Here is a 25,390-nt window from a genome sequence, read left to right on the forward strand (position 1 = left end):
TGCTCCTATAACAGTCTACTTGATCAGAATTATTTTTATATACACCGATCACAACATCTAGCATTTAGTTTTATCTCAACCCCCATCCAATTATATCCTAGATACTTGGACTATCTATTACATCAAATACATGGATTTCAAGTCTGCAGACATGTTTAGTATTTCAATTATGGATTAAAAACTTTTTTTTTTTTTTTTTTTAAAAGAGTGCTTGCTTTACCAACACATAAAACACCAAGATATTTTCATATATACTTACATGCACAGTGAGTTTCCAAGGGAACAGCCCATTCAATTTGCATAGCCTTTAAAAATGTGGTTATTTATTGCAGAAAAATTCCAATCAAAGCAGAGCAAAGAAGTTCAGAGTGACACAGAATATTAAGGGAACCTTTTCAAACTTAACCTATAATAATACCAAACATGACTTATGAACCTGCCAACATTCAGTATAGGAGGACTAAAAATATGTATTTAAATCAATATATTCTTGGAACCAATAATTCCAGTCTTGTTCGCAACCTATTTTCTGGCCTCAAACCAACTAGACTGACTTCAAGTTCTGAATATTTCATAATGTGTACATTAATTTAAAATGGCCCTAAATGAGTTTGTGGTTTTAGACATCTTATTATGAAGAAATTCTCATTACAGTAACCACAGGAAACACATTTGATTTAAATTGACTAGATCCTTTCAAACAAATATGAACTGAAAGCTCCAGGTTTGGTCTCGCTATGAATCCTTGGAGGCTTCAATAAAGAACTGGGATATCTTCACTTCTGCAGGAGCCAGATAGCATGCACCAACAGCAGTTGCATCTTGAACCGCCCAAGACAAGCTGGTGTTGCCCTAATGCATCAAAAACAATCAAGCCATGTTTCTGTGTAGCACCTGCTAGTGCGGACCAGTACAGCATTCAAAGAGCTAAATCGGTCATAACAGTCACAACTCCAGAAACACATTTTTGGGGCTAAAGTTTAGCATGGTTAGCATATGTAGAGCCAAAGCAATCATGGGGCATCTTTCTTATTAAATTTCAGGGATACCAAGTTATTTTGTAGGCTATGTACCTGACTGGGGTTAATAGAGAAAGCAATTATCCCATACCTGTCGTTTTTCACACCTAGAAAACTGATAACATTGTGGTGTACAACTAACCTTACAAGAAAGCTTTTTCTAAATCAAATAATTTTATTGAGATGATTTATTCAGGGATTTAGTCCTGGGACAGTTAGCAAGGTCAAAGATCTTAATGCTGCAGCATTTAACGTTTCAACTAACTCAATGTTTGAATTCCCAAACTATCTGTAAAAGCAAATTTGGCGGAAAGGGGAGAGAAATCAAATCAGTTCTAGAATTTTAATCCAACAATCCACATTTTCAAGCATATAAAAGCATAACAAATGTTTAAACATACCTACAAAAATATAAGTATAAATTTGTTTTATTCATTTGTTTATTTAATTTACAAGATACAGCTGAAAGGGTCTTGTCTCCACACACCCCCCCCCCCCCCCCCCCCCCCCCAAAAAAAAAGGTTACTACGGACTAAAATTTAATGTAAATTGGAACAATTTCAAAATTTGTAAGAATCCGGTGCAAACTAACTTATTTAACATGCCACTAAACATGGACATTCTTTTTCACCCCTTCAGTTTCACATACAAGTATGTATGTATGTGCATCAATAACAGACATTTACATTTCCAACAGATTCCACAATTACAAATACTGCAATAGGTAAACTGGTGACACAGCATGGTGTGTGTCCTCTATGCATTGTCACTGAAAATTCCAACAGGACACTACCTGCCTGAAATGGTCATTTTGTTTGTGTTTAAAAAAAAAAAAAAACCTACAAACTTCAGAAGCTAAAGCTGTTGAAGCACTGCCAGTGTATATAAGCCCTTTTGCCACCTTCATTATGAAGACCACTAATAATTGCGCTGCTTCAAGGGAAGGAGCACATTGGTTAAGTGTCCTTCAAAACTAGAAGTTTTCAATTTACTGCCAATGCAGAAACTGTAGCTTTATTGAAATCCTTGTAAGTCAAAACTACAAAAAAAAAAAAAACACATCTGACAATCTAATAAAACACTACTGCCAGGAGACCATACACTCATTTGATCCCTAATGTAGGTGATTTTGGCAAAGGTATGTAGGAAATCAAAACACAATGAAAAGGTTTCTGTTTTTTTACAATATAAAACAGTGATGGCTTTACAGATGGAAGGTAGACAGCATGGATACACACGCATTCACCAAAAAAAAAAAAAAAAATATTTAACCAGGAATGCTTTCTTGTGTCTTTACAGGTTTGCTCAGGCACATAACTGCAATTCCAATTTTTCACCTCAACAAATGAAAGAAACTAAAATGTCAGTGTTTGCTTTTCTTTGATTTCTTATGGGATCGATGTGGAGATCTGGACTGGGACCTGGATTTTTTGACAGATTTTTTAGGTGTCTTGGAACGAGATCTTCGAGATCTCTTGGGTGTCCTAGATGCTGAAGGCGACCTAAATTATCGTAGGTGAAAAACAAAAGAAAAAAAATTAGTTTTTTTTTTTTTTTTTTTTATTAAATCCATTTTTAAAATCAAAGCATCAGGACTAAGGCTGAGGCGATGCATCGTATCATTTGACAACTATTGATAGTTAAGCCTGTGCATCGTTTTTGTGTATAGGGTTTAAGCAAAGGAAAGCTTTTATTTTACTAAATTTGGAAAATCTGCAATTATTTTTGCATTAAGCTGCAGCTTCTCTGCTTCCCTCAGGTCTGACTCACTGAATCTGCATGTGACTGAGCTCACCTTCTCCCCCCTGCACTGCCCCCTGTGAGTGTTTAGTGATGGGATTGGTTTTGTGCAGGAGTCTTCAAAGTAACAGAGCAAGTTAAAAGCGTTGCACTAGAATTACAAATACCTTCCAATGTTTGCCAATTATTTTCTAAAGTAAGGTGGCAAGAAAGAAAAGTAAAGAAAGTAATGTTTGGGATACTCCGGTAACACAACTCACTTGCATGACCATTTAATGAGAGGCAGAGGTCGCACTAGCCTTAAAATGTGCATTTGTAAAAAGCATACCATCTCAAAATCTGCGTTTTCAACCGTAACATCTGCAATTTTACACACTGCATGAACATAGTTCTATTATTTTCCAGTATAACTTTCAGATTAACAAAGTTAACATGCAAAACAGTACATTGTATAAATAGCAGTAGAAATAGACAGACAAGCTTGCCATGAAACACTTTCTTTTGACAATCCCTCATTCACGATGTAAAAATCAGTGTTGTAGAACATGTACCAATGTCTCTGCGGGAAGCTGTCAACATCATAACTGTTTACAGTTTTGCTGTTAATGGTAATTTAAGTCCAAAATGACTTGTGCGCTTTCCAAATCAAAGTCTTAATTCTCAGGAGCTTCCATTGAAATTGCCATGTTGTTTTAGATTATCCTCACGTAAACAAGAGTGTTTGCTGATATGCACACTGTTCTGACAGCTAAAACCCTTTTCTGCTGGTACACAAGATACAGGTATTGTAATTGCAATTGCTGCAAGTTTTGCGAAAGCAAAAAAGATGTCGGAATAGCTCTCAATAAAAACCCTGCACGCCTCATCCATGGTCTTAAAACCATGATTCTTAAGACCAAATTCTTGCCTGAGAGAGTCAACAGGTAAGTTACTCTGATACAGATTACCAAGTCGCTCTAATACCAGGGACGAGCGCAGAGCTATATGGGATACTGACATCTCCAAAGGGTTTTTTTTGTTTGGTTTTGTTTTTAAAGAGGATGCAGGAAGTAGTGGAACCATTTTTACATGTTTCATTGCATAAAACTGCTTCGTAATATAAACAAAATTATTGGATAGGAATGAAAAAGAGGAAATGTCTTTTACATCTGCATTTTAGAAATGCACTAACGTTATTGTTTTGCGTTTTATTAATTTCATACATATATAATGTAGAATCCTGCCTAAAAAGCAACATCAGGAGATGGCACTCTATAAAACTTCCAACAAAATCTGCATTTATTCATTTGAACTATACCACCCCCCACCTTGGAGTAAAAATTAACAAAAACCATCAAGATATTTGGTCAGAAGTATTAAGCATCCCGGCAACGTCAGTCCCCAGGTATTAATGCTGGTCAGATTGTAAGCAAGTGCTAGTCGTTGCTTAAAACAAAGTGTGGACACTATCATGTTCCTTAACACAATCCAAACATAAGCAATGGACATCACTTGTTACTGCTGTGGACAGTAACAACTATTTTTTTTTTCCCCCTCGATTGGTTGTTACTCTGACTGGTTATGGATTTAAACAACTTTTTTTTTTTTTGGGGGGGGGGGGGATTTGCTTTGCCCCCACTGGTATACAAATCAAACATGAATATGGCAAATAAATAAATAAACAAATAATATTTAATTACTAATATATACGCATAAACTGACGTAATCAATTTAATTTGCATTGCAGTTTTTAAAGCTTTACTTGTAGTGTTACACAGTAATCCACAGCTCCACAATCCACACGTACTAATGCATTTTTTTGTTACTCTTTCATAACATTGATGAATCGATGCATTGGCTTTTTTGGAGAAAGATATACCGAATCGTGAAGAATTAGGCATTGCCCCAGCCTTAAATCAGGACATATGTGCAATATACATTAAGAAATTCTATAATGCCTTTAAGAGCTACCTGTAAGCAAGGACATATGAGGAAATAGAACCTTAAGTTACTTTTATTCCGAGCAATACATTGAGGAAATTAAAAAATGATAAATAGACCATTTAAAAAAGCAAATATGAGGAGCAAATAAGAAATGTAATAAAATGAAAAAAATCAGACAAAATGTATTCATGGCAAATAACTTTCCTTCCATCCTGCTCGACAAGAGCGCCGTACTCCCAAAATATTTCATCCACATGCAGGAAAGCCAGGTAAAAAAAAAATAAATAAAAAAAATAACGGCCAAAAGAAAATCAGCGAAGACAGGGAATTGTGGAAAGCATCTGCTGTGTTGGGAACACATTTATTATTCTACTGAAAATAAGAGCATTTTATTTCCAAAGTCAACTGGTGTTATAATAAGGAACAGTTTTACCCATCCAGCACCGAAGAAGCAAAGCATGCTGAAAACAGAATTAGTCTGGTGTGACAGAATGTCTATAAATGGTACTAGGTACAGCAGTAGTTTTTTTTTTTGTTTGTTTTAAATATATACTCAGTCATTACCTTTTAGAGGATTTTCTACTGGTATCTCTTGGCGAGTCTTTATGAGAAGATCTGGAACGAGCGCTGTCTTTTAAATGGGACCTTTCGGAGCGTTCACACCGTGGAGACGGAGACTTCCCTCTTCTACTGCTGCTCCGAGCTGGGCTGGGAGATGCACTATGCCGTCGTTTCCTGAAAACAAAGAGAAGCACAGCTTTATTAACCCCTTTGCGGTCCAATGTCGGACCAGGTCTGACATTACAATTTTCCCTTTCCAGGCCGGTATCATCAAAAAGACGTAAAGCACAGGTCTCTAGTTGTTTTTTTCTCCAGAAAAAACCCAGAAAACGATTCAATGGCCGAATGAAACCAAAAAAGGGGGGGGGGGGTGTGATCAATAGCCCTAGCAGCTGCACCACACAGGAGATAAGCAGATATAAACAAAGGAGCTAGATGCTTCCGCATCCAGCACTCAAAGAATATCACAGATAATTGCAGAGCTTGGAGATGTTATAGTAATAAAATAATGACTTGGATCGCATCATTGAGGAGTTTGGTGATAAAACAAGTAATCAGGAGATGATTTATCAGTATGCACGTCTACAAAGAGGTATGTGAAAAATACAGCGAACACGGGGTGGGGCTTGGCTGGAGATGCAGTACTGATGTCATTTTTAAACAGTGCGTGTGAAAACAAATTACCCGACATGCCTGACAGGCGCTGAATAAATGGACTGCAAAGGGTTAATCTACTTGAGATCATGTTTGCATATATGCCAGATCAACACACTGCCCTCTAGGCAAGGTTGTTTGAGAATTGTTACCAGCAATCAGACTCCTAAAAAAAAGGTTATTCAACAGCAATAAGCATCAGTCTAGATTTTGGGAAAGAGCTTGATTTTTTAAATAGTTCTACAACCTGTTCATGAAAGTAACAAATCTAAAAGTAATTCCAAATAAGGAACAGTACAGAACACTTTTGATTGGACTTAAACTTCTCTCTAATCCAAAAAATTGAAAAAAGGAAATTACATACAAGAGCTAGATAACAGATTCTGGGTTAAGCTACTGCAAAGTACCACAGTTCTTATCAGGACCTAGAGGAGACCACAGGGACCAGATGGAAAAGCAGCATTTTCTTCTGATAAAGCCACTGTCATTCCATGGCTACAAATAGATACCGATTCCATTCCACAGTGAAAGCTTTTAAGAATCACCATCCTGTTTTGAGTGTTTATAAAGAGAGATCTCTGTATTGTTCTTACAAAGTGCAGAATCTATATAAAAAAGTCAATATTATCACACTCTTCAACTGATGAGATAAGGGAGAAAAAGCAAATGAGAAACCACGCTGACATGTTGCTGAATGTTGGCCTTTGCATGGTCCGATCAAGACATTCTGTAGCACAATTCTGAAGTCTCTAGGAGAACTGCACTGGTCATTACTGAGCTAAAATACACAGAGGTAGTGATGTCAAGATCAATCCTTAGACCCAGGCTGTATAAAAAGCACAAAATAATTCATGTTTTAAGTGTTGATTTAAGATTTCTGTTTTAAAATTGCACATCATGCCAAGTAAAAGTTGAGCTATAAGGAAACTGCCAAAAGTTAGACAAGGTTAACATTCTTTAAGCAACATGCTATTTTTGATATACCGATATATGTGCATTTGTGATGCAAACTACTGAACTTGGCAACATGTAAATTCCCATTATGGTGAGAAATATTACACTTAATTCAAGTGGTTAAAAATTAAAAGCAGCAAACCTTTCTTTCCTTGTTGGTGTGGATTCATCTTTTTCCTTTTTTTCTTTAGAACGAGATTCTGATTTCTCCTTATCCTTTTTGTCTCTCTCCTTTTCCCGTTCCATTTCTTTTTCCTTTTCCTGAAATTAGCAAAAAAATTAAGATAAATGTTCAAAATAAGTTTAAAGCTATGCACTTAACTAAAAAAAATATTATGTAATATCAGATATAAAGCAAGCCAGCAAGCTTATTTCAGAACAGTTAGTGCCCCCTTGTGGTTAATTTAAATACATGCTACCATTATGTGGAAGGTCTCTTGGATGTCTGTGTGGGGAGATAATATATGTCATCTGTCATTGAGAGCGAGAGAGAGGGAACATGAGTGGAGATGGACTAGACTAGCAAGTCATTACTCAGTTATTTTAACAAACCTTTTGTAACAGTTTGTCCCGATAGTGTTCGGCTTGCTCCTGAATACTCTGTCCTGACTTCTTGGGCCTTTTCCCCGATTCCAACTCATCTTGAAATTTAATAACTTTTAGCTGTAAAGAGAAATGAAAATACAATAAAATGGAATTTGTTAAATAATTTGGGTTGGGCAAATTAACATGCAGTTAATGCATTAAATTTGTCATCATTATCAATTAAAATTAACTATTAATCATTTCCGTAGCGTTAAATTAACACTACAATTGAGACATTTCTTTAATTATTAAACTTTACTTAGTGAAAAAGAATAAAGCAAATAAATGGTCTAAAAATGAACTATAGACCTGTGCTTTACGTCTTTTTGATAATGTCGGATAGGATCCGACATCGGATTGGAAAGGGATATTGTCGGACTTGGTCCTACATAGGACCGCAAAGGGTTAAACAAACATGAGGCATTCAAATGTCTCAAGCATGTTGTATTCAGTGAGCCAGTACATTTTGCAATGACAACTGAATGCAGAATACTGGCGATCTTTTTTTTTTTTCCCCCCTATCTGGAGATACGGCGATCACAAGTACAAGCTTACCAGAAATCGTACTAAATTGTCCAAAATGTTTATAAACCCTAAAATACATTTACAAAACATTAAAATTAGGATAAACATCAGTCCAACAGAAACACCTTTTATTTCGAAGTGCAGCATTTCAGTATCTTAGGTTTTGATTATTGTATATGCCAGGATTTTAAAGTGCTGCGTTACCCGAGAGCATACTAAATTGCTTTACATAACCGAGAATGCTTACCGATCAGATTTTTTTTTTTTTTTTTTATTATTTTTTACAGAAGATGTTGATGAGTTGACACATCTATCTGATGGCGAACTTCTTCACATTCCACACCCGTCAACAATTTGGTGTAAAATGAAAGCCAGACACAGTATTTATACAATCCTTTCTGATCCTAGTTCCTGAGAGTTGTGGCTATAACTGACACTTTGAGTTAGGTAGGAGATCACTAAATTACACTTATGGAGACATTTCTAAAGAAATGAATGAGTACATTTTCAAACTCATTTTTTACCTTCAACTATGTAATCGTAGGATATGTTTCATCATAAAGTGAACACATTATTCTCTTAATAATCTTCTGATTCTCAGCTGTTTGAAAGATATAATATGGCATATACAAGCCGAAAGTCACATGATGTCAGTCAGACCTCCAACAGGTCAAATGTTCACTGGAGTGGAAGGGTTAAATTAAATTCACAATGAACTACATAACTAATTTAACTGAAGGTTTTCTACTAATTTAATTAAAGCATTAAACTGATTAAAAATGAACCAACCCTGATTAGAATGCACATGGTCTCTGCGCTTACCTCTATTTCTCGAAGTTTGGCCCGCTTCTCTTCACTCATTTCGGAGAACTTTGTAAACGGTTTTGATTCTGAGGATTCATCCTTAATAGGGTTTGAGTAGACCTGTTGGTCTTCTGAACGAGAACTTCGAGTGTCCTCTTCATCTTCACTTTCCTCATCTTCCCTGCTTTCAAAAGATGAGAAACAAATCCATGCATTTTTGTCCACTTCTGTACTATTACAGAATCCACTTGGATTGCTATATTCAGGCAAACAAAATAACTGTTGCATATGGTTGGGGATCATTCAAGTAAGGAACACAGCTGTGAAATATTTATGAATAGGTCACAGTTCAAAGCAGCCCTGTGCATCTAGTACGCAGATCCTTACAAACTGAATTTACCTGCACCAGAACATTCACAATAAAACACAGTAAAACTGGAGAAATTATAGAACTGTCAATTAATGTGTCTAGTGATGCTTGTGAAGCAGCAACCCATTTACATACTTCTCTTTGGATTCTTCTGGCTGATCCAAGTCTTCCCATTTTGAGGTGGTAATAGCTACAGAACAAACATATAAAAAAAATCAGCAAGATCAAGATATAACGTTCATGCTAACCGCAGTGTAGAGATACCCAAACTTGACGCAGAAATATTTAACTAGACAATCCCTCTGAAAAAGTGCCTGAACGTTTAATAAAATGTGTAGCAAACAGATGATACTTGGCTTATTCTTTTTAAGCAAAATTGGATCAAAGATACTCTTACCCTGTGCTTCAAGTTCAGATTCATCCACCGCTTCCCATTTGGAAGGAGCCATTTTGAACGCTGGCTTTTTGGTCTGGTTAAGTAGTTCCACTAGTAAGAAGAAATACATTATACATAAAAGTGCAACTAAGAGTAAAAAGAGCCTCTTGAACCGACCAATTTGTCTGCTGCAAAGGTAAGTAACTTTTTCAATTTCTTCTTGCAAGCCAGTCTATTTGGATTTTGCCATAAAGAAGTCATTGGCTGCCCCCCTCTAAAGTCCTACTAACAAACCCCTAAAAAGAAACACAGAATACACTCACAAGGAACACCATCCAAGTAATCTCCAGCCAACTTTATTGGAACCCCATCTAAATCATCAATAGGTGTGCCATCAATGGGCATTCCATCAATGGGCATTCCATCAATGGGCATTCCATCAACGGGCGCGCCATCAACGGGCGCGCCATCAACATCATCCAGTGGGGCACCATCAAGTTCTTCCTCGATTGGAGCCCCATCGATGTCTCCAACTGGTGCTGGCTAGTAAAAAGAGAAAGGTAATCGAATGACACAATTAGTCACGAAGGAGGGGAATACGCATCCCTGCTTAGCTGAATTTAAATAAATAAATAAATAATCCCTTCCAAATAAAATAACCACTCTTTCCCTCATTAGTGCTTTACCTGTACAAGGACAATCGGAACTGAAGCAGGAACAACAGATGGAGGAGGTAGAGAGGCTTCTTTTTCTACAGCAAGATTCACCAGTCCGAGGAATATGTTCTGAAGTTTGATCAGAAAAGCCTCAGGATAAACAGTCCAATCCTCCCACGCTCTGAAGCAGGACATTACCCTTTGCTATTTGAAAAATCAAACAGAAGAAGGGATTAGAATGATGAAAGCCTGAACAAGCGAAAGATTTAACACTAGAACCGCCATGGCAGTCATTTAGACCGTTTTCACTTTTAAAATTACTCTGCGTGTGAAAGATACGTAGTTGTCCGTTCTTGACTTTTCCTAAATACACGTATTAAATACCCCGATGGCATCTGAGAGGCAGGATCACAAAAATTAATCCCCCTCTACCTAGAACTGCAAAAGCTGTCATTTTGACTGCCTTTTACAATACATGTTTTAATTTTGAATATAACCCACAATATTCTATTTTATTTTTATATACAAGCCTGTTCTCTCTACTGGACCTGGCAGCCATCAATTATTTTCATTTTGTACAAGGAATGCACCGGGGGGAAAATACCTGTGGGAAAAATTTAATCTTGAAGCTAGCCACAGCACTTCGGCAGAAACATTTCAATCAGAAAACTGCAAAGCAGCAGGCTGCAGCAGCTCAACCTGGATTCTGTGCTGCACCGAGTGACACACACACAAGAAAATGTTTTATATGTGGCAAGTTAGAAAATAAACCCCTTTTATGTTTAATTGTTCATTTAAAAATAGAGTTTCAGTGTGCAGATGTTTGATATAAAAAAAACGATAGTTTGTCTTTCATTTTAATACTGATGTTGTATAAATGTAACCATCTTAAGGACTGCCGGCAGCGGTTTTAGGTATGGGTATAACCGCGGCGGTTCTAGCGTTAGCAAAATATGTATAAAAATTTAAAAAATAAATAAAACGTGCAGAGTCGGAATTAAACAGACCAAAACTGAAATTAGTTCCGAGCATACTTTATTTGATTTAATTGTCGCTTTCTTTTTTTTGATGTGCAGTACAGCACCTTTCATGAATGCACGATACACAGAAAGTCACAAGACAAGATTCCCCAAGTTGTCCTGTCAGATCACAATACCCACCAACCACAACTAACCTGGATTTAAACACCAGTAGGAGTGGAAAGGCATGACTTGATAAATAACAGGTGAGCAATTTTTTCAATGTGCTCATGCAGTTGATATTTCCTGTAATAACTGTGTGGTTATTATGGGAAACACACGCTCATTAACACCAGCAACAGAGCGGGACCTCAGAACAAGCTATCAAACAAAGGAATTCCACAACAAGCAACACAGGTCTGGCACAGTTTTTTTTTTCTACATTTAGAACTGGTAATCAAAGGCAAAAGTATACAGCAATTCAACGCAGTGCCGAAACAAATTGAGGTTACATATTCAGATGCTTGCTTGACATGCTAAACTAACAATGTTTTAAAATCAAAAGCACAGGTACCAAAACATTACAGAATGAGACAAAAAAAAAAAAAAAAAAATACCTTAAAATGTTCTGATTGTAGGTGGCCTTGTATTGACCTGTACGTGGCATTGAGGTCTGAAAATATCTGGCATAGTTTGGATTCAAAGCTGCAAGCAAACAGAGAAAACCTCAGTATGACAATCTTTAAATGCAGATACACAAAACTTACAAATAGTTTGCTTACTATTTCCTGTAATATGAAGCATTGGCGACTTTAGCTGAGGAGTTGTACAACACATCCGATACCAAATACAACCGTGCAATCTGAAAAAGAAACACAGATATACAATTTTAAACTTAACAGTAATTGTGGCCTTTAAAGTATGTGTGGTGTTCTCTTTTTTTATTGCACCAAAAATTGCCCTAAATGGCAGGTGCCGTAACCTTGATTCTGATACAATGCAACAACTTGTCCTAAGGAATGTCAAAACTAAGTTTTAACACAACCGAAAATGCTGTTCTGAAAAGGATCTCTTAAATAAATAACCCCTCAAATTCATTACTAAAAAAAGCCCTCACCTTTTTTGGCAGTGGAGTCTTCAGGATAGACAAAGACTCTGCAATACATTCCACTATTTCTTCAGCAGCTTCCGCGTGATTTAGACAGAATACCATGGCATCGCCAATATCATTTTTCCGAGGCGTCAGTCCACGCAAAACCTCCTCTAATTTGTCCCTTTGCCTAAATAATTGAGAATAAAAAAAAAGTGACCCTTTATGTTAACCTACAGAAGAGTGACGTTAATTAAGTCCTTACTGTGTCTGTGAATTAGTTCTATTGATCTCAATTTATGAAGATAATACTTTACTGTACAGATCAACTGAACTGAAATGTAATTAATAACTCTATGACAAGATTTCTGTGCATGCAGTCTTTTGTCTTTTATATTCACCAGTATTAGTTAAACACTTCTGTAAACCAAAAAGACATACTCTTCTTTTAGCGACCCTTTCTTGCTGGGTTCCTCCTCTATTTCTGTTTCCTGCTCATCCTCCACTGTGCCATGCAGGTACGGATTTAATGGAGGTGGTTGCCACATTGATCCATTCTTAAACATTCGAAAGTCTTCGGTTCTCCATTTAGTTGGAGAATCTCCCTGGGAGAATCAGATTAGAAATCAAGGAATTGTGATATACATCCTTAAATTAAGCTATTAAAACATTAAGCTGTACATCTACATTTAGAGAACTACCTGTAAAATTGAATACAGCTTCCATCTGTAGTAAACGTGGGCTGGACTCTGATTCTCAAAAAGAAACCTGTGGAGAGAAGTGAAAAAATACACTTCTGGTTTTTGCACTGCAAGCAGTGGAGACTGAAAACATTAGGCCAAGGACTGGCCTAATAAAATACAGTTATAAAATACACACTACACCAAACAGAACACATACCTGAACATGGAGTTGTTTAGCTCTCTGTTCATGATCATAGCTTCAAACATAGGTCCTTCACGCACCACAAACTCGATCATTCGATGTATCAGAGAAAGTAAATTCCTATAAAAAAAACACAGTTAAAGCAAACCGATTCAGAATCTTAAGTCTGCATTTAAGAAACACCCATCTTTATGTTTCTATCAGGCTAATGTAATCACCTTGGCCCTTCTCCAAATTTAAGCTTTACATTCAATTTGGCAGACAATGCCAATTGCTAGACCTGAATATGACACTGCTTTAAAATACAACTTCAACTGCATACAACATTGAAACAATGTTTAAACATGTTCTATAAATACTGGAAACAAATATGCAACAGCGAGTAAAATAACTGCATTACTTAAAAAGAGAGGCGGCCATGGTGCTGCTTGGTCTTAAACATTTGACTCCAAATTCCAAAAACTAAAGAAATCAATTAGAACAGAGAGAAATGGGGTGCACCAAGGACTATGCATGTTAAGGTAAATGTGCAAATTTATTGGAAACTGCAAACCAGTTAAACATTTAATATGTTGTTATTATAAACCCCATCACTAAACTATCTTGCAATTAGAGATGCACAAGTCAATTATTCAGCATGAGCCCTCCATAACAAGCAGGTGACAACAGCCAGGGTTAAACTGGAGAAACAACTGCTTGATCCTATGCCGACTGCTGCTTTTTCTAAGCTTGTGTCTAGCAGCAATCCGCACAAACTCATGCAGCCATTTCTTCAATTGGAGTGGCAAGTTAGCCCAATCAACACCTCACTTGGGCGTAATCACTTGCTAATCAATTTGTGCATCTCTACTTGCAATATACGTCTGTAAAGAAATCAAACTGTTGCACAATGGTAGGTCAGGTGGTGATCTCCCCATTTTTATTGTCTTCTGAACTTTCTCATTAAAAAGATTTTAAAAAAAAGATTCAACAGAATGACAGTTTATTATTATTTATTTCTGCTAAGAAATAAATAATTTATTGACTATGGAATCGAAGCATGCCTCGTCTGGCAAAACAAGAAAATTAAAATTGCTATCTTGTTTAAAAAACAAAACTAACTATTCAATTGTTTGTGAAAAGTTTACCCTAACTATCTTAAAGACACAGTGAAAATTTATAATTTTACACATTACTAGAGAATAACTAGCACACATATTCAGTGCTTTTTTTCAGAGAAATTCAAACAGACACTGCTTTGTGAACTTAAATACTGTGTCACTCAATGTAATTCTATAATTTAAACATTTAAATAACCAAAGCAGTATAGGATTGTTGGCCTGAATAGGCTAAATTTAGAAACAACCTTCAGCAGCTTTTTCTTTCTTTTTACTAAATTTGACCACACAGTATTTATAAATGCATGGCAATGAATACATGGTGGCAAAGAAAGGATATGATCTAGACCACAGAAGTGATGTGTACTTAAAGAGTAACTTGGGGAATGCATAAATTTGCCTAAAGTGGCCAACAAAATAACAAATGATGCATTGTATTTAAAAACACAAATCACATTTATTGGAGCCGATCGTACCAATGTCAGGTAAAAATCTGTATACTTTCCCAATCCATCCCAGGACGCTTTTCTGGTCCCCCGCTGCTGCAGACAGTTCAACTTGTGCTGCTCACCAAGGCCAATGTCAAAGGTCATACAGAATAAGAGGATTGGAATCATCTTGCTGCATGGCAAGTTTGTTTTTAACATGCTTGGCTGACAGAGGCCAGGAGGGTTTCAGCTGGGATGAGCAATAGCATTTGTAGGTGTTTCTTTCAGTTCTTTAATACTACACAGGAACATTACCCTTTATTTTTAGTCTATTAAAGTACAAGGACAATCATCACTTTAGTTTATTATGAAATTAGAGCTTTATTATCCATTTTATTTCTCACTGTGTTCTGTTTCTATTAAGGATGCTACCTTTAAACATCTCAGGTTAGTTTCTTACTAATAATGTTTTAGAAAAAAAAAAAAATTAAGTCACACTGAACAGATAAGGCTGTATCATTTACCTCTGGTTTCTACCTAGTCTTGTTTCATGCAACGATGGCTGGGGATGTGCTTTTGGTACATTTTAATGAATGTTTAAATGCTATGCAACTGTCCGCATTTAAACCATATCTACATATACACACACTCTTTACATTATGATGTACATTGACAGTCCTGCTTAGTATTTTCTAAGCAAAGAAACCCTAAATAAACAAATAACATTTGGACTAACATTAAAACTACAAAGGTTAAAAAAAAAAAAATGTTCATACCAAACTATATATTGAAATTAGGGCTGGTTTAAATTTTTTTTTTTTTTTTTTTTTTTTTTTTTTTTTAATAACGATCTTATAGCGCCTTCCTGCATTTTATTTATTTATTTATTTATTTATTATATATATATATATATATATATATATATATATATATATATATATATATATATATATATATATATATATATACATACATACACACACACACACATACATACATACATACATACATACACACAGAAAAACAGAATATATATATGTATATGTGTGTATATATATCTAATGCAGGACAGGCGCTATAAGATCTTTATATTAAAAAAAAAAAAAAAATTGAATATATACCCAATGGGATTTGTATCTTGGGTCTCTTTGTCTTTGTACTGCACTACCTTTGCTGGCCCTGTGGGCACAAAGCGAATAAAACAAAATAACGTTTTTATATTACATCAAAAGAACAAAACAAATCCAAATATTATTATTATTATTATTATTATTATTATTATTATTATTATTATTATTATTATTATTATTATTATTATTATTATTATTATTATTATTATTAATAATAATAATAATAATAATAATAATAATAATAATAATAATACACAGCTGCATCTGTTAAAGAATCTATGAAATGCAGATAACAATACATTGTTATAATAACTCTACTGTTCCGGGATTGGTGCCAAAAACAGGAAATTCATACAGATGGATTTTGTTTTTAAATATCCCTTCTGCTGACAAATTATACAGATAAAGGACTTTATTTTATTTTTTTAAAACAATTTGCATAAAAGTGTACTGGTAAATTAAAACCTATACATAATTTACTTGCATGTATGCGTTCTTATTTATTTATTCATTTTTTAAATGTCCTTTTAAAATCGCTTTATAGGTATTCAAGGGATGTAAGGGCTACATAAATGTCAGCCGAAGCGTTGTGTTTATTATAGATTTTTGCATTATTTTTTTTTAAACTCCATCCACAGTAATTTTTGAATGTTTTCATTTTAATTGAAGCACTGAACATGTTTTTGTGGAACGGCAATTTTGTTTTGCATAATTATTTACATACCACGGTTCTCTCGTCTGGTTCCTCAAAATACTAAACATGGCTTTGCTTCATTCCTTTGTTTATAGATGTCATTTTATTAAAAAAAATATAACATACTTCAAAAAAAACGCTTGTCATTAACATTATTACACCGTGGAATTTATACCACACCACGCCTTCTAGAGCAGAAAAACAGAGTGCGCCAATGAAGCACCAGATTGACAAGAGAATAAAACCCGCCCCAATGTCAATCTTTCTGTTGCACCAATTAGAAAAGCTACTTGCCGGCAATTGCCAAACCCCTTCCTGCTGTATATAACGATAAATTACTAAAATGAATACATTAAAAACTATGCGTTTGGTGAAACTTGTCACGTGGCCAGTTATACGTCTAGCATATTGTTTGATGTTTAACCACTTCTTTGGAGTTTAAATGTTTAAAATTCCCTTCCCTAAACAATGGCTGTACTTAGATTTATCTTTTCATATCTGGCATACAAGTACCAGTGTATTTGTGTGCAGTTCTCAACTAAGGAACCAAAGCCTCGGAAATGCACCAAGCCCCTCTACCAGGAACATCGTGCCAAATGAATACTTTGAGACGTGGAAAAAATAAAACATAGCCTTGCTTGCTTTATGATAAAGTTGTCAACCTTTCAAAAGGATAAGATTCATCTTTCTTCTCTAAAGGAAAAAGATAAGCAGTCTGAGTGTTTCAAATGACAACTTATATACCCCCTCCATATGTTGGTACAAAAATATAAATACATAAAAAATATACTAGTGCTTTAAAAATGCGTTAGTGTTTTAAATTAATTTTGACTGCTACTTCACCTTGTATTCAAGTTAGCCAAGTGCTCTTCTCAATGCACTGTAGTGTACTTCACCACTGACAGAAGCAAATGTGGAAACAATTTTACTGAAGCAGTAGTAGCTTCACATTGTTTAGTATTGAAGGAGGGTATTGTGTACTGTTTACTCCTAAATGTCAAGTACTTTTTGTGAATGTTGTCGTTCAGTTCACAAGTTTATTAAAGAAAAGAAAAAGAAAGTGTCATCGTGACAGCCAGAGTTGCCTTTAAAGGAAACAGATGAGACTATAAACAAGGTCTGCCTTCTGATAGAATCGAAGGCTAATCTATGGAAACAGGTAGTGAACTGATAAATAAGTATGTTAGTATAAACAAGACACAGCAAATTAAAGTGTTAAAGTAGAATCAGCATGCAGCAACTTAATCATTTTATTAGTACATATACTTTAAGACTGGGGAATCTACTGTATTTTGAAAAAATGATATGTAAAAAAAAGAACACTATTGCTCACCCAAACCACCCTCCAGTAGCATGCAATTTCCAATTGTTTGTTTGTTTTTTTTAAACTTTAGTGAAAATTGGATATTTTCTACATTTTACATCAATTAAAAAAAGAAAAACATGTACCTTTCTGTTGGGATAACCACTTTGACTATGGCTTGCGACAGAGTCTGTATATGAAGTCACATCAGATAATAAACATAGAATATGTGAGTATTGTTAACAAGCAACAAGCAAAATATAATAACGCATTTAAAAAAAACTGCATAATAACTTTCCTTTACTGCTGTCAGTTATAGCACTTAACAATTAAACTGTCTATTAGAGCTAAATAAAAATACGCCTTTATGCGTGTTTAACTACCTGCATTTAAATTACGAATGACCTAAAGCATATATACCACAATTCTGCATAAGATCATAACTGAAGAAGTTGCAATGGAATATAATGCACAGCTTTGTAAAAACAAGATTTCTCCCCAGCAATTTGATTACCAATCATAATGCTATTATATCCATCAAAAACTACTTCAGCACAAACTTTATAGATCAATCTATTTCACCAGTAATTAATATTTTCTATGGAAACATTTGTAATATTAAACTGATGCAGCTTACTTTACATACATGAATACTTGAATTTAAGTGTATCCTATAACAATTTACTAATCCAAGCAACCCATTTCTATCTATTAAAAACAAATAATAAATAGACAAACTACAATGGGCTAACTTTCTCTCATACTTACCATTCTTTACATACATAAACTATTCAGCAGATCATATAATCTGTGATTCATTTAATTCCAATTACAAAGCCAGAGAAGTTAACTCAGCTGGCATTTTCTTTCCCTTTCTCCTCCATTATTTTTGACCATATTAATCACAAAAAATGCAGGGTACAGTAGTTTAGTTTGGAACCTAAGAATTTCTGAATACACTGCACAAAGAGATGCAAAGGGAGTGTTCTTAATTGAAAGTGTACAAAATAAATCCCTTTTGCAAATTTGGTATTCCTGTCTGGGGGCATGATTTTGCTTTAACAAAAATTGAACATGTGTCTAAGACTATGGAAGCCTGATATATAAAAGTTTATTCATTTTTAACTTGAACTCTCATGTAGAACATGTTGAATTACCTTATCAAACTCCTCTTTGCTTTTGGGTGGGGCCAACATAGCAGCATTGGGGTTCTTCAACCTCTCCCTTGGCTGTGCGTTAAAGGGCAGCCCCGAAGGAGGTGGTGGGAGAGTGTGCTCCATCATCGAGGGCGGAATGTATATTGGGTGAGGTGGGATTGGTACAGCTTTACCCCATCCCAATTTCATTTCAAAAGACATGATCACCTTTCCTATAAAGAAAGATGCAACTTTATTTCAAAGTACTTTAGTAAACGTAATTAAAACAATTAGAAATAAAAAATGATCCATCATAATGCTTGTTTCATCCAAAAGTTTAAGTATTCAAATACAACTTATTCCTGGCATTACCATCATACTGGGAAACAAGTCCTTTGACACCAAATAAAACAGGCTTAAATACAAGTAGCCATACTGTATTAAAATGCAGAGATAATTGCTTTTCAAATAAACTGTTTGGTTCAGCTAAACCAGGGCTTGTTTTTTATTGTTTCAGCTCTTAAGAGTACAATTGTATAAGTAACTTCAAACCAGCAACTTTTTAGGGGCTGAGAACAATTAAAAGGTCTAATTAAGCAAATTAGTTCAATTAAGGGTTTAGTTAAGTAATTAAAAGCTCAATCTTATAATATAAACAAAAAATAAATACTGGCAAACCTCACCGTTTAAATGTTTTAAAGCTCTTTCTGCATCTCTTCTATTCATGAATGCAACAAAACCACAGTTCCTTTCTCTGGCTCGCTCTTCATCAGTTCGTGGCCACATAATTTTTACACTGGCTAAAGGACCAAAACGACCAAACTCCTGACAAAGCATTTCTTCATTCATCTACACAACATAAAAAAAAATAGACAACTTGACAACTATACTAAAAGTTTAAAAGTTGGATTTTCTAATTATTCATGGGCCTGTAAAAATGTAACCACCAGAATGCAAACCCTGAAAAAATTAAAAAAAAAAAAAAAAAAATCTATGTCTCTCTCTATATTAACTATAAGACCCTGTCCATACTAAATAACCGATCTCGAGAACCGTTCTAATTAACCCAGCTCAAAGACTCCACACTATAGTACTGTCTCATGTTTAGTTAGGCTTAATGTGTCCACACACTATTAGAAGAGTTTGGTTACAGTTCCTAGCAGCACAATGAACAGTGGAAATTAATAAGATAGTATCCCACCATGCACTATTTTATTTTAATATAATGTGTTATGCTTCATATTAATATAGGTGCACACTGCTAAAAAGAAATAAAACAAGTATTTTGGAAAAAAAGTATATGCTAACACACAGAAGCAGGGCTTGAAGTTTTCAGGTTTTATTTTTAATCTGGTGATATCCCTTTAAACAAACTGAGCAGATTCTGTTTTCATAATTAAACTCAGAAAAGCTGTTCATTACAAAACAATCTTTGTTTTTACCTTCATATCTTGCCTGCGCCTAATTCTGGTCCCCTTAATTTTATTTCAAACAGATCTGACAAATGATGTGAACTGTTCATCCCCATCCTGCATTTCATTTTTGCGGTCGCCTAACAATGTTGTGATTTTGTTATTTTCCCCACTAGTTTAATAGAGATGTACTAACACTTTTTACCTTAAGCATAAAAATGAATACCCATTGCAGAGTGTACACTGACAGCAAGGCGCCAGTATTTCACCAAACAAACCACAAAGCATTTTAGAATATTGGAAGACAAAAATTAGCACTGTAGTACAGCGTCAACACTTCTGATAAACCGCACTACCTGATGCGATCTAATTAGAACTGGACTCGAGACTACCTCCCAAGGTGGTCTCAAATCCGGTTCTCAAGTACGACATTAAACACTGTGTAGTGTTGACATAAACCATATTTAGCACTTTTACAGTTTAAAGGCATAGTGTGGACAGGGTCTAAATGTCCCATCCATCTTAAATTGGGAACAATCTTCAAAAAGTTGATGCTGGAAATGTTAGTGCTCTAAGATCTGTGCTTAGAAAACAAAGAGAGGAAAACATGCACTTAAGAAGCTAAATATTCAAAGGCCATTCTTAGATGTCCCACCAAGCCTATGCACTACCCAGTTACCTGAGGATTTATATTTCCAAGATATAAATTAGTTGTAGAGGGATCTCCTACATCATGAGAACCAGGTGCAGACTCGTCAAGCACTGGAAAAAATAATTTAAATTTTAAAAAGTAATTTTTAGAGTTTATAGTTTTAGGTTTCCAAAATGTAAAAAGTAAGATTTGTTCAAAGAAAGTCAAATGAATTACCACTGGATGGACGGTTTCTTCTTGAAGAACCATCCGCTTAAAGAAGCAAAAAAGGCAATGTAAATTGTATTTACACTTGGAACAGTATTTACACCGCAGCACTATAGGCAAAGCCAACTGGTGAGGATGCCATATCATAAAATACACACACATTTTTAAGAAAACAAATGACTTCTTACAAGAAGGTCGCTGAGAGTCCATGTCTGACGAAAGAGGCTCAAATCTACTGATCCGTCCCTTCATCTTATGTCGCTCATCTCGCTCTTCTTGAATTCTAGTTTGAATTAATAAAAATAAATTTAAATAATTTGTTTTAAATACAGAAATAATATTAAAACATATCTGCAGAAAACTTACTGTTTTAATTCTTCTTTAAAGAGCTCCAAATTACTCTTTTTTTTCTCCTTTTCTGCTTTCTTAGCCTATGAAAATAAATCAGCAACTAGGGTTAATTGCATTTAAAACAGGCTAAGCCTAACGTAATTTTTTTTTTTTTTTCATACTGAGGTTATTTCTATCCAAGGTTTGTATTATTTAGGTTTACAAGCTCTTGTAAATGCAACGCAGAACCTTTGTAACAGCCGAAAAAAAATATTGGTAGCAAAGCGCTCCTTCCAAATCACTTACAGCCTTTTTATCTACTGAAAACAAATGTTTGTCTGATGGTGCAAAGCTTTTTGCTTCTGAAAATCGAGTTTGTGGTCTGTACAGCTTTCCTTTCTTCTCATCTGCTTCAGCTTCTTCTGCAAAATAAGAAAAGCCATCAACATGGATTTAAAAGCTGCTTCACATACGAGCAACTGGTCTGCAAACATCCCATCTAGGGCTTGCATTACAATCAAATAGAAAACTGGACTTCTAATACTGTGTATTTTGCATCAAATCTAGGACTGACATACTATCTTACCATGCCCTTCAAAAAAAAAAAAAAAAAAAAAAAAAAAAAGTAGATCCACCAACAATAATCAGTGTCCATTGTTTTCTTTCTGATCCACACAAGAATGTTTTAATGAATTAATGCTGCTAGAGAGTCTGACAGTGTTTTTGGAAGACCAAAATGTTGTCTGGCAAACTATTATATTTTGTAACTCTGCAAGAGATTAATGTGTTATATCTTTGGCACTACTCTGAAATGATGAACTGCTGGAAACTAGAACACAAGTTTTTTTTTTTTTTCCTCCCCAGCAATAACTATCCAAGCTTATCTGGCAACAAACTCTTCTAAGAAACTGTGGGGAAAAAAAATTTTTTTTTTTACAATATTTGTTATAACTATCTGCTCTTTGTGTTGAAAGTAAACATTAAAAATTATATGGGATGATGATAGCATAATATCTCCATCAAGGTCATTACAACCCGAAATAGTATATCACATCCAAATAAAGCCTTTTGAAAATACCTAAATATTGCACATTTCCTTTAACAACCTCTTGTTTTAGTTTCAATCAATTACTTGTTTCATGGAGCATGGAGTGTCAGAGATCCAACACTGTTTTTGGCACAAAATTCTTATACCATAAATGTGGCATCATTACCTTTGGATGCATTGGCAATCCCTCCTCTTACGAAAGCCTTTACTTTGTTTGCATCTCCGCCTTCAAATGCAGCAAGGAATTCCTCATAGATCTCTGCTGCTGCTCTCTCATCCTCCTTTTAAATAAAAAACACAGCCTAAATACAGTAATAGCTCAAGGCCTGCCATCAAATACAGGTACAGCATGCTCACCATGATGGAAATGTGTTTCCTTCCTTGTTTTTAAAAATGTAATTTTATTCTTAAAAAAAACAACAACAACCAAAAAAAATAGGTTTGAATCCAGAAGTATTAAAACATGTACAGAACAGAATTCAGAATCATCAGAAGATCAAACTGACTCATTTTAATTAAATAATTTTAATTACCTTCTTTTTAATATCATCTTGTTCTTTTTTACTGAGGGTCCTCTTTCCCACAGCTATCTTGCCAATGCTGAACGACTTTAACTTGTTCTCCAACACAGCCTGCAGCAGAAACAAAACATAAAATGACATTGAGTAAATTCCAAACCAAAAACAATGTAGCAACGAACGCCTTTTCTGTTTCCTGGATTTTCCTGTTGGATACATGACAGTTACAAATCATGGGCAGCTGTAATGACTGATGGAGACAAGAGTAGCCTACACACTTTACTACAAGCTACAGAGTATAACTTTCCAACCATAGCAGGAAGAATAAATTGAAGACAGTTTAAGCTGTCTAAGATTTAAGAAAAGTATTAAAATGATGTGCAGAACAAAATGGTATAGATTGATGAAATGGCAATACTCCACACTTCTAACAATGGAAATTATAACTTATTTTTCATGTTTTAAAACAGCCAGTAGAACTTGACAGTGTAATTTTGCACAGGCTAGTTTCAATTTAGGTACTATATGATTTAAGGAAAAATTGGCCCAGCAGTCATAACCACATTCAAAATGTAACACCAATTGCTAATCTTACCAATCAATTATTGGCCAACCATCACCACCAACTAAAGGCTGTGTCACTTATACAAAGTTATTTTCATTGCATATGCTGCTACTTGCTCCTGTGTGTTTGTACCATCTGTAGTCATAAAGCAATTATGACAAGTATACTTTTTATCTGCTACATTATAACATTACACTTTCTATAATGTTACAATTTTTCCACAGCATGAACCTATAAGAAATGAAGACAGCTCGGTAACTAATTCTCATAAACTTCAGGGTATACAATATTTGTAACAGAAAACCTCATCGACATATCTTAACTCAAAATCCGTTACACTACTAACCATAGAAGAACACCACTTGATGTACCCATCCACAAACATTAGAGAGCAGCTACCAACATACAAACTTCTAGAACATACAGTCCTGACCAGGTCAAAGCAAGCTAGGCTTTATTGTTGTCAACAGTTGACTGATGGTTATGTTCCACATACACACACACACAATAAACTCGCAAATACGAATTTAACGACAAAATGTTGAAAAACATATATATTTACTTATCCAAGTAGAACAAACAAGCATAAAAGTAAGGGCCATAAACGCTCGGCCATTTCTGTACGACCGCCAATGCTCAGGGGACTCATATATAAACCATGCCACCAAACCATAAAACAATATACAATAACGTCAATATCACTGTGAGAACCGCAATATAATCCGTACACATTCCTCGCTTGAGGGTATATGAATGAAATATTCACATTTCGATTAATTTACCTTAGCGCTGGCTTTCTGCGCACTAGCAGGCGTTTTGTCAGCCATCTTGATTCTTCATCCGCCTTAGTCAACTACCGAATGTTAGATCACAACTGGGAAAACGTGAAGAGGCTTCAGTTAATCTACTGCCGAAAAGTGGATGGGTTACCACAGCCACAGCGTACTTTATGAAATGGAGGGCGTTCCAAAGAAAGGTGCTGTTTTGATTTCGACCACTGATCCTCGAAAAAAAAAATCACTGACAGACATTTTAAAAAATAGAAAATTATATGAGAACTGTCGATTTTGCAAGACCTTATACGTACCGATCATAAGCTTCCCTCATTTTTGTTAGGTATAATGATTGACAGTACAGTACATGCAAGAGGGATGTACATGTATATATTTGTGGTATTAGTAATAGCCAATAGCATTCAATTCAGTCTGAAACAATTCCCCGTTCCAACCAAATAAAGACGTCTGGCTTTATATACGACGAGAGCAATAGACAGCCATGGGCTCAACATAGCAGTAGTTTTCCATCGCTGTATATGCATGATTAATTGTATAATGCTGTACAATTAATTGCAGTTCCAGATTTTTTCCACAGGAGGGCTCGTTGATATGTAAAACAACACTACTCTGAAGAGATAGCTGGTTTTATGGTGTCAGCATGAATTTATTATATTATTACATAATTGTATTATTTGATCAAACTAAAGTAAAGCAGTGCTTACCGCATTAGCATTAGGAGCATTAATTAAATAGTTCATGTTTATTGTGTTGAAGATATTTTGGATCTCGACTTGTTTTGTTTTTTAATACTTTTAACTTACCGGTATGTCTTCTTTAGGCATCAGCATTTTTTTATATATGATTTTACCTGGAATTTATGATTGATTGTTTGAAGTTGTCTGATAAGTATGATGATGACTGTGCCCTTGAGGTATATTCTGTGCCAGATAAAGTTCAACTTACTCGTCGCCTTGATCACATAATTCCACCTAC

General features: G+C 35.1%; 1 protein-coding gene across 5 annotated transcripts; it reads right to left on the bottom strand.

Moving 5' to 3' along the window:
* Positions 1-1,503: 1,503 nt before the first annotated feature.
* LOC121322848 (U2 snRNP-associated SURP motif-containing protein-like) lies at positions 1,504-24,493 on the bottom strand. Of its 5 annotated transcripts, none has more exons than XM_041263265.1 (26): positions 24,404-24,493; positions 23,072-23,170; positions 22,705-22,819; positions 21,797-21,912; positions 21,527-21,591; positions 21,349-21,443; positions 21,170-21,205; positions 20,981-21,063; positions 19,573-19,738; positions 18,911-19,122; positions 17,900-17,943; positions 13,117-13,221; positions 12,918-12,984; positions 12,658-12,821; positions 12,244-12,406; positions 11,909-11,988; positions 11,744-11,831; positions 10,198-10,371; positions 9,835-10,054; positions 9,533-9,622; positions 9,271-9,325; positions 8,784-8,949; positions 7,404-7,514; positions 6,994-7,112; positions 5,247-5,417; positions 1,504-2,521 (listed from the first exon to the last, which is right to left on the bottom strand). In XM_041263265.1, the coding sequence occupies exons 1-26, from the start codon at positions 24,446-24,448 to the stop codon at positions 2,383-2,385; spliced, it is 2,988 nt and encodes a 995-aa protein (XP_041119199.1). In that variant the 5' UTR covers positions 24,449-24,493; the 3' UTR covers positions 1,504-2,382. The 5 variants fall into 5 exon arrangements, with proteins under 5 accessions (XP_041119199.1, XP_041119200.1, XP_041119201.1 ...); XM_041263266.1 differs by having other exon boundaries at positions 1,505-2,521; positions 8,784-8,946; XM_041263267.1 differs by lacking the exon at positions 21,170-21,205 and having other exon boundaries at positions 1,505-2,521.
* Positions 24,494-25,390: the final 897 nt, after the last annotated feature.

Source organism: Polyodon spathula, chromosome 11, assembly GCF_017654505.1.
Source record: "Polyodon spathula isolate WHYD16114869_AA chromosome 11, ASM1765450v1, whole genome shotgun sequence".
Classification (NCBI taxonomy): domain Eukaryota; kingdom Metazoa; phylum Chordata; class Actinopteri; order Acipenseriformes; family Polyodontidae; genus Polyodon; species Polyodon spathula.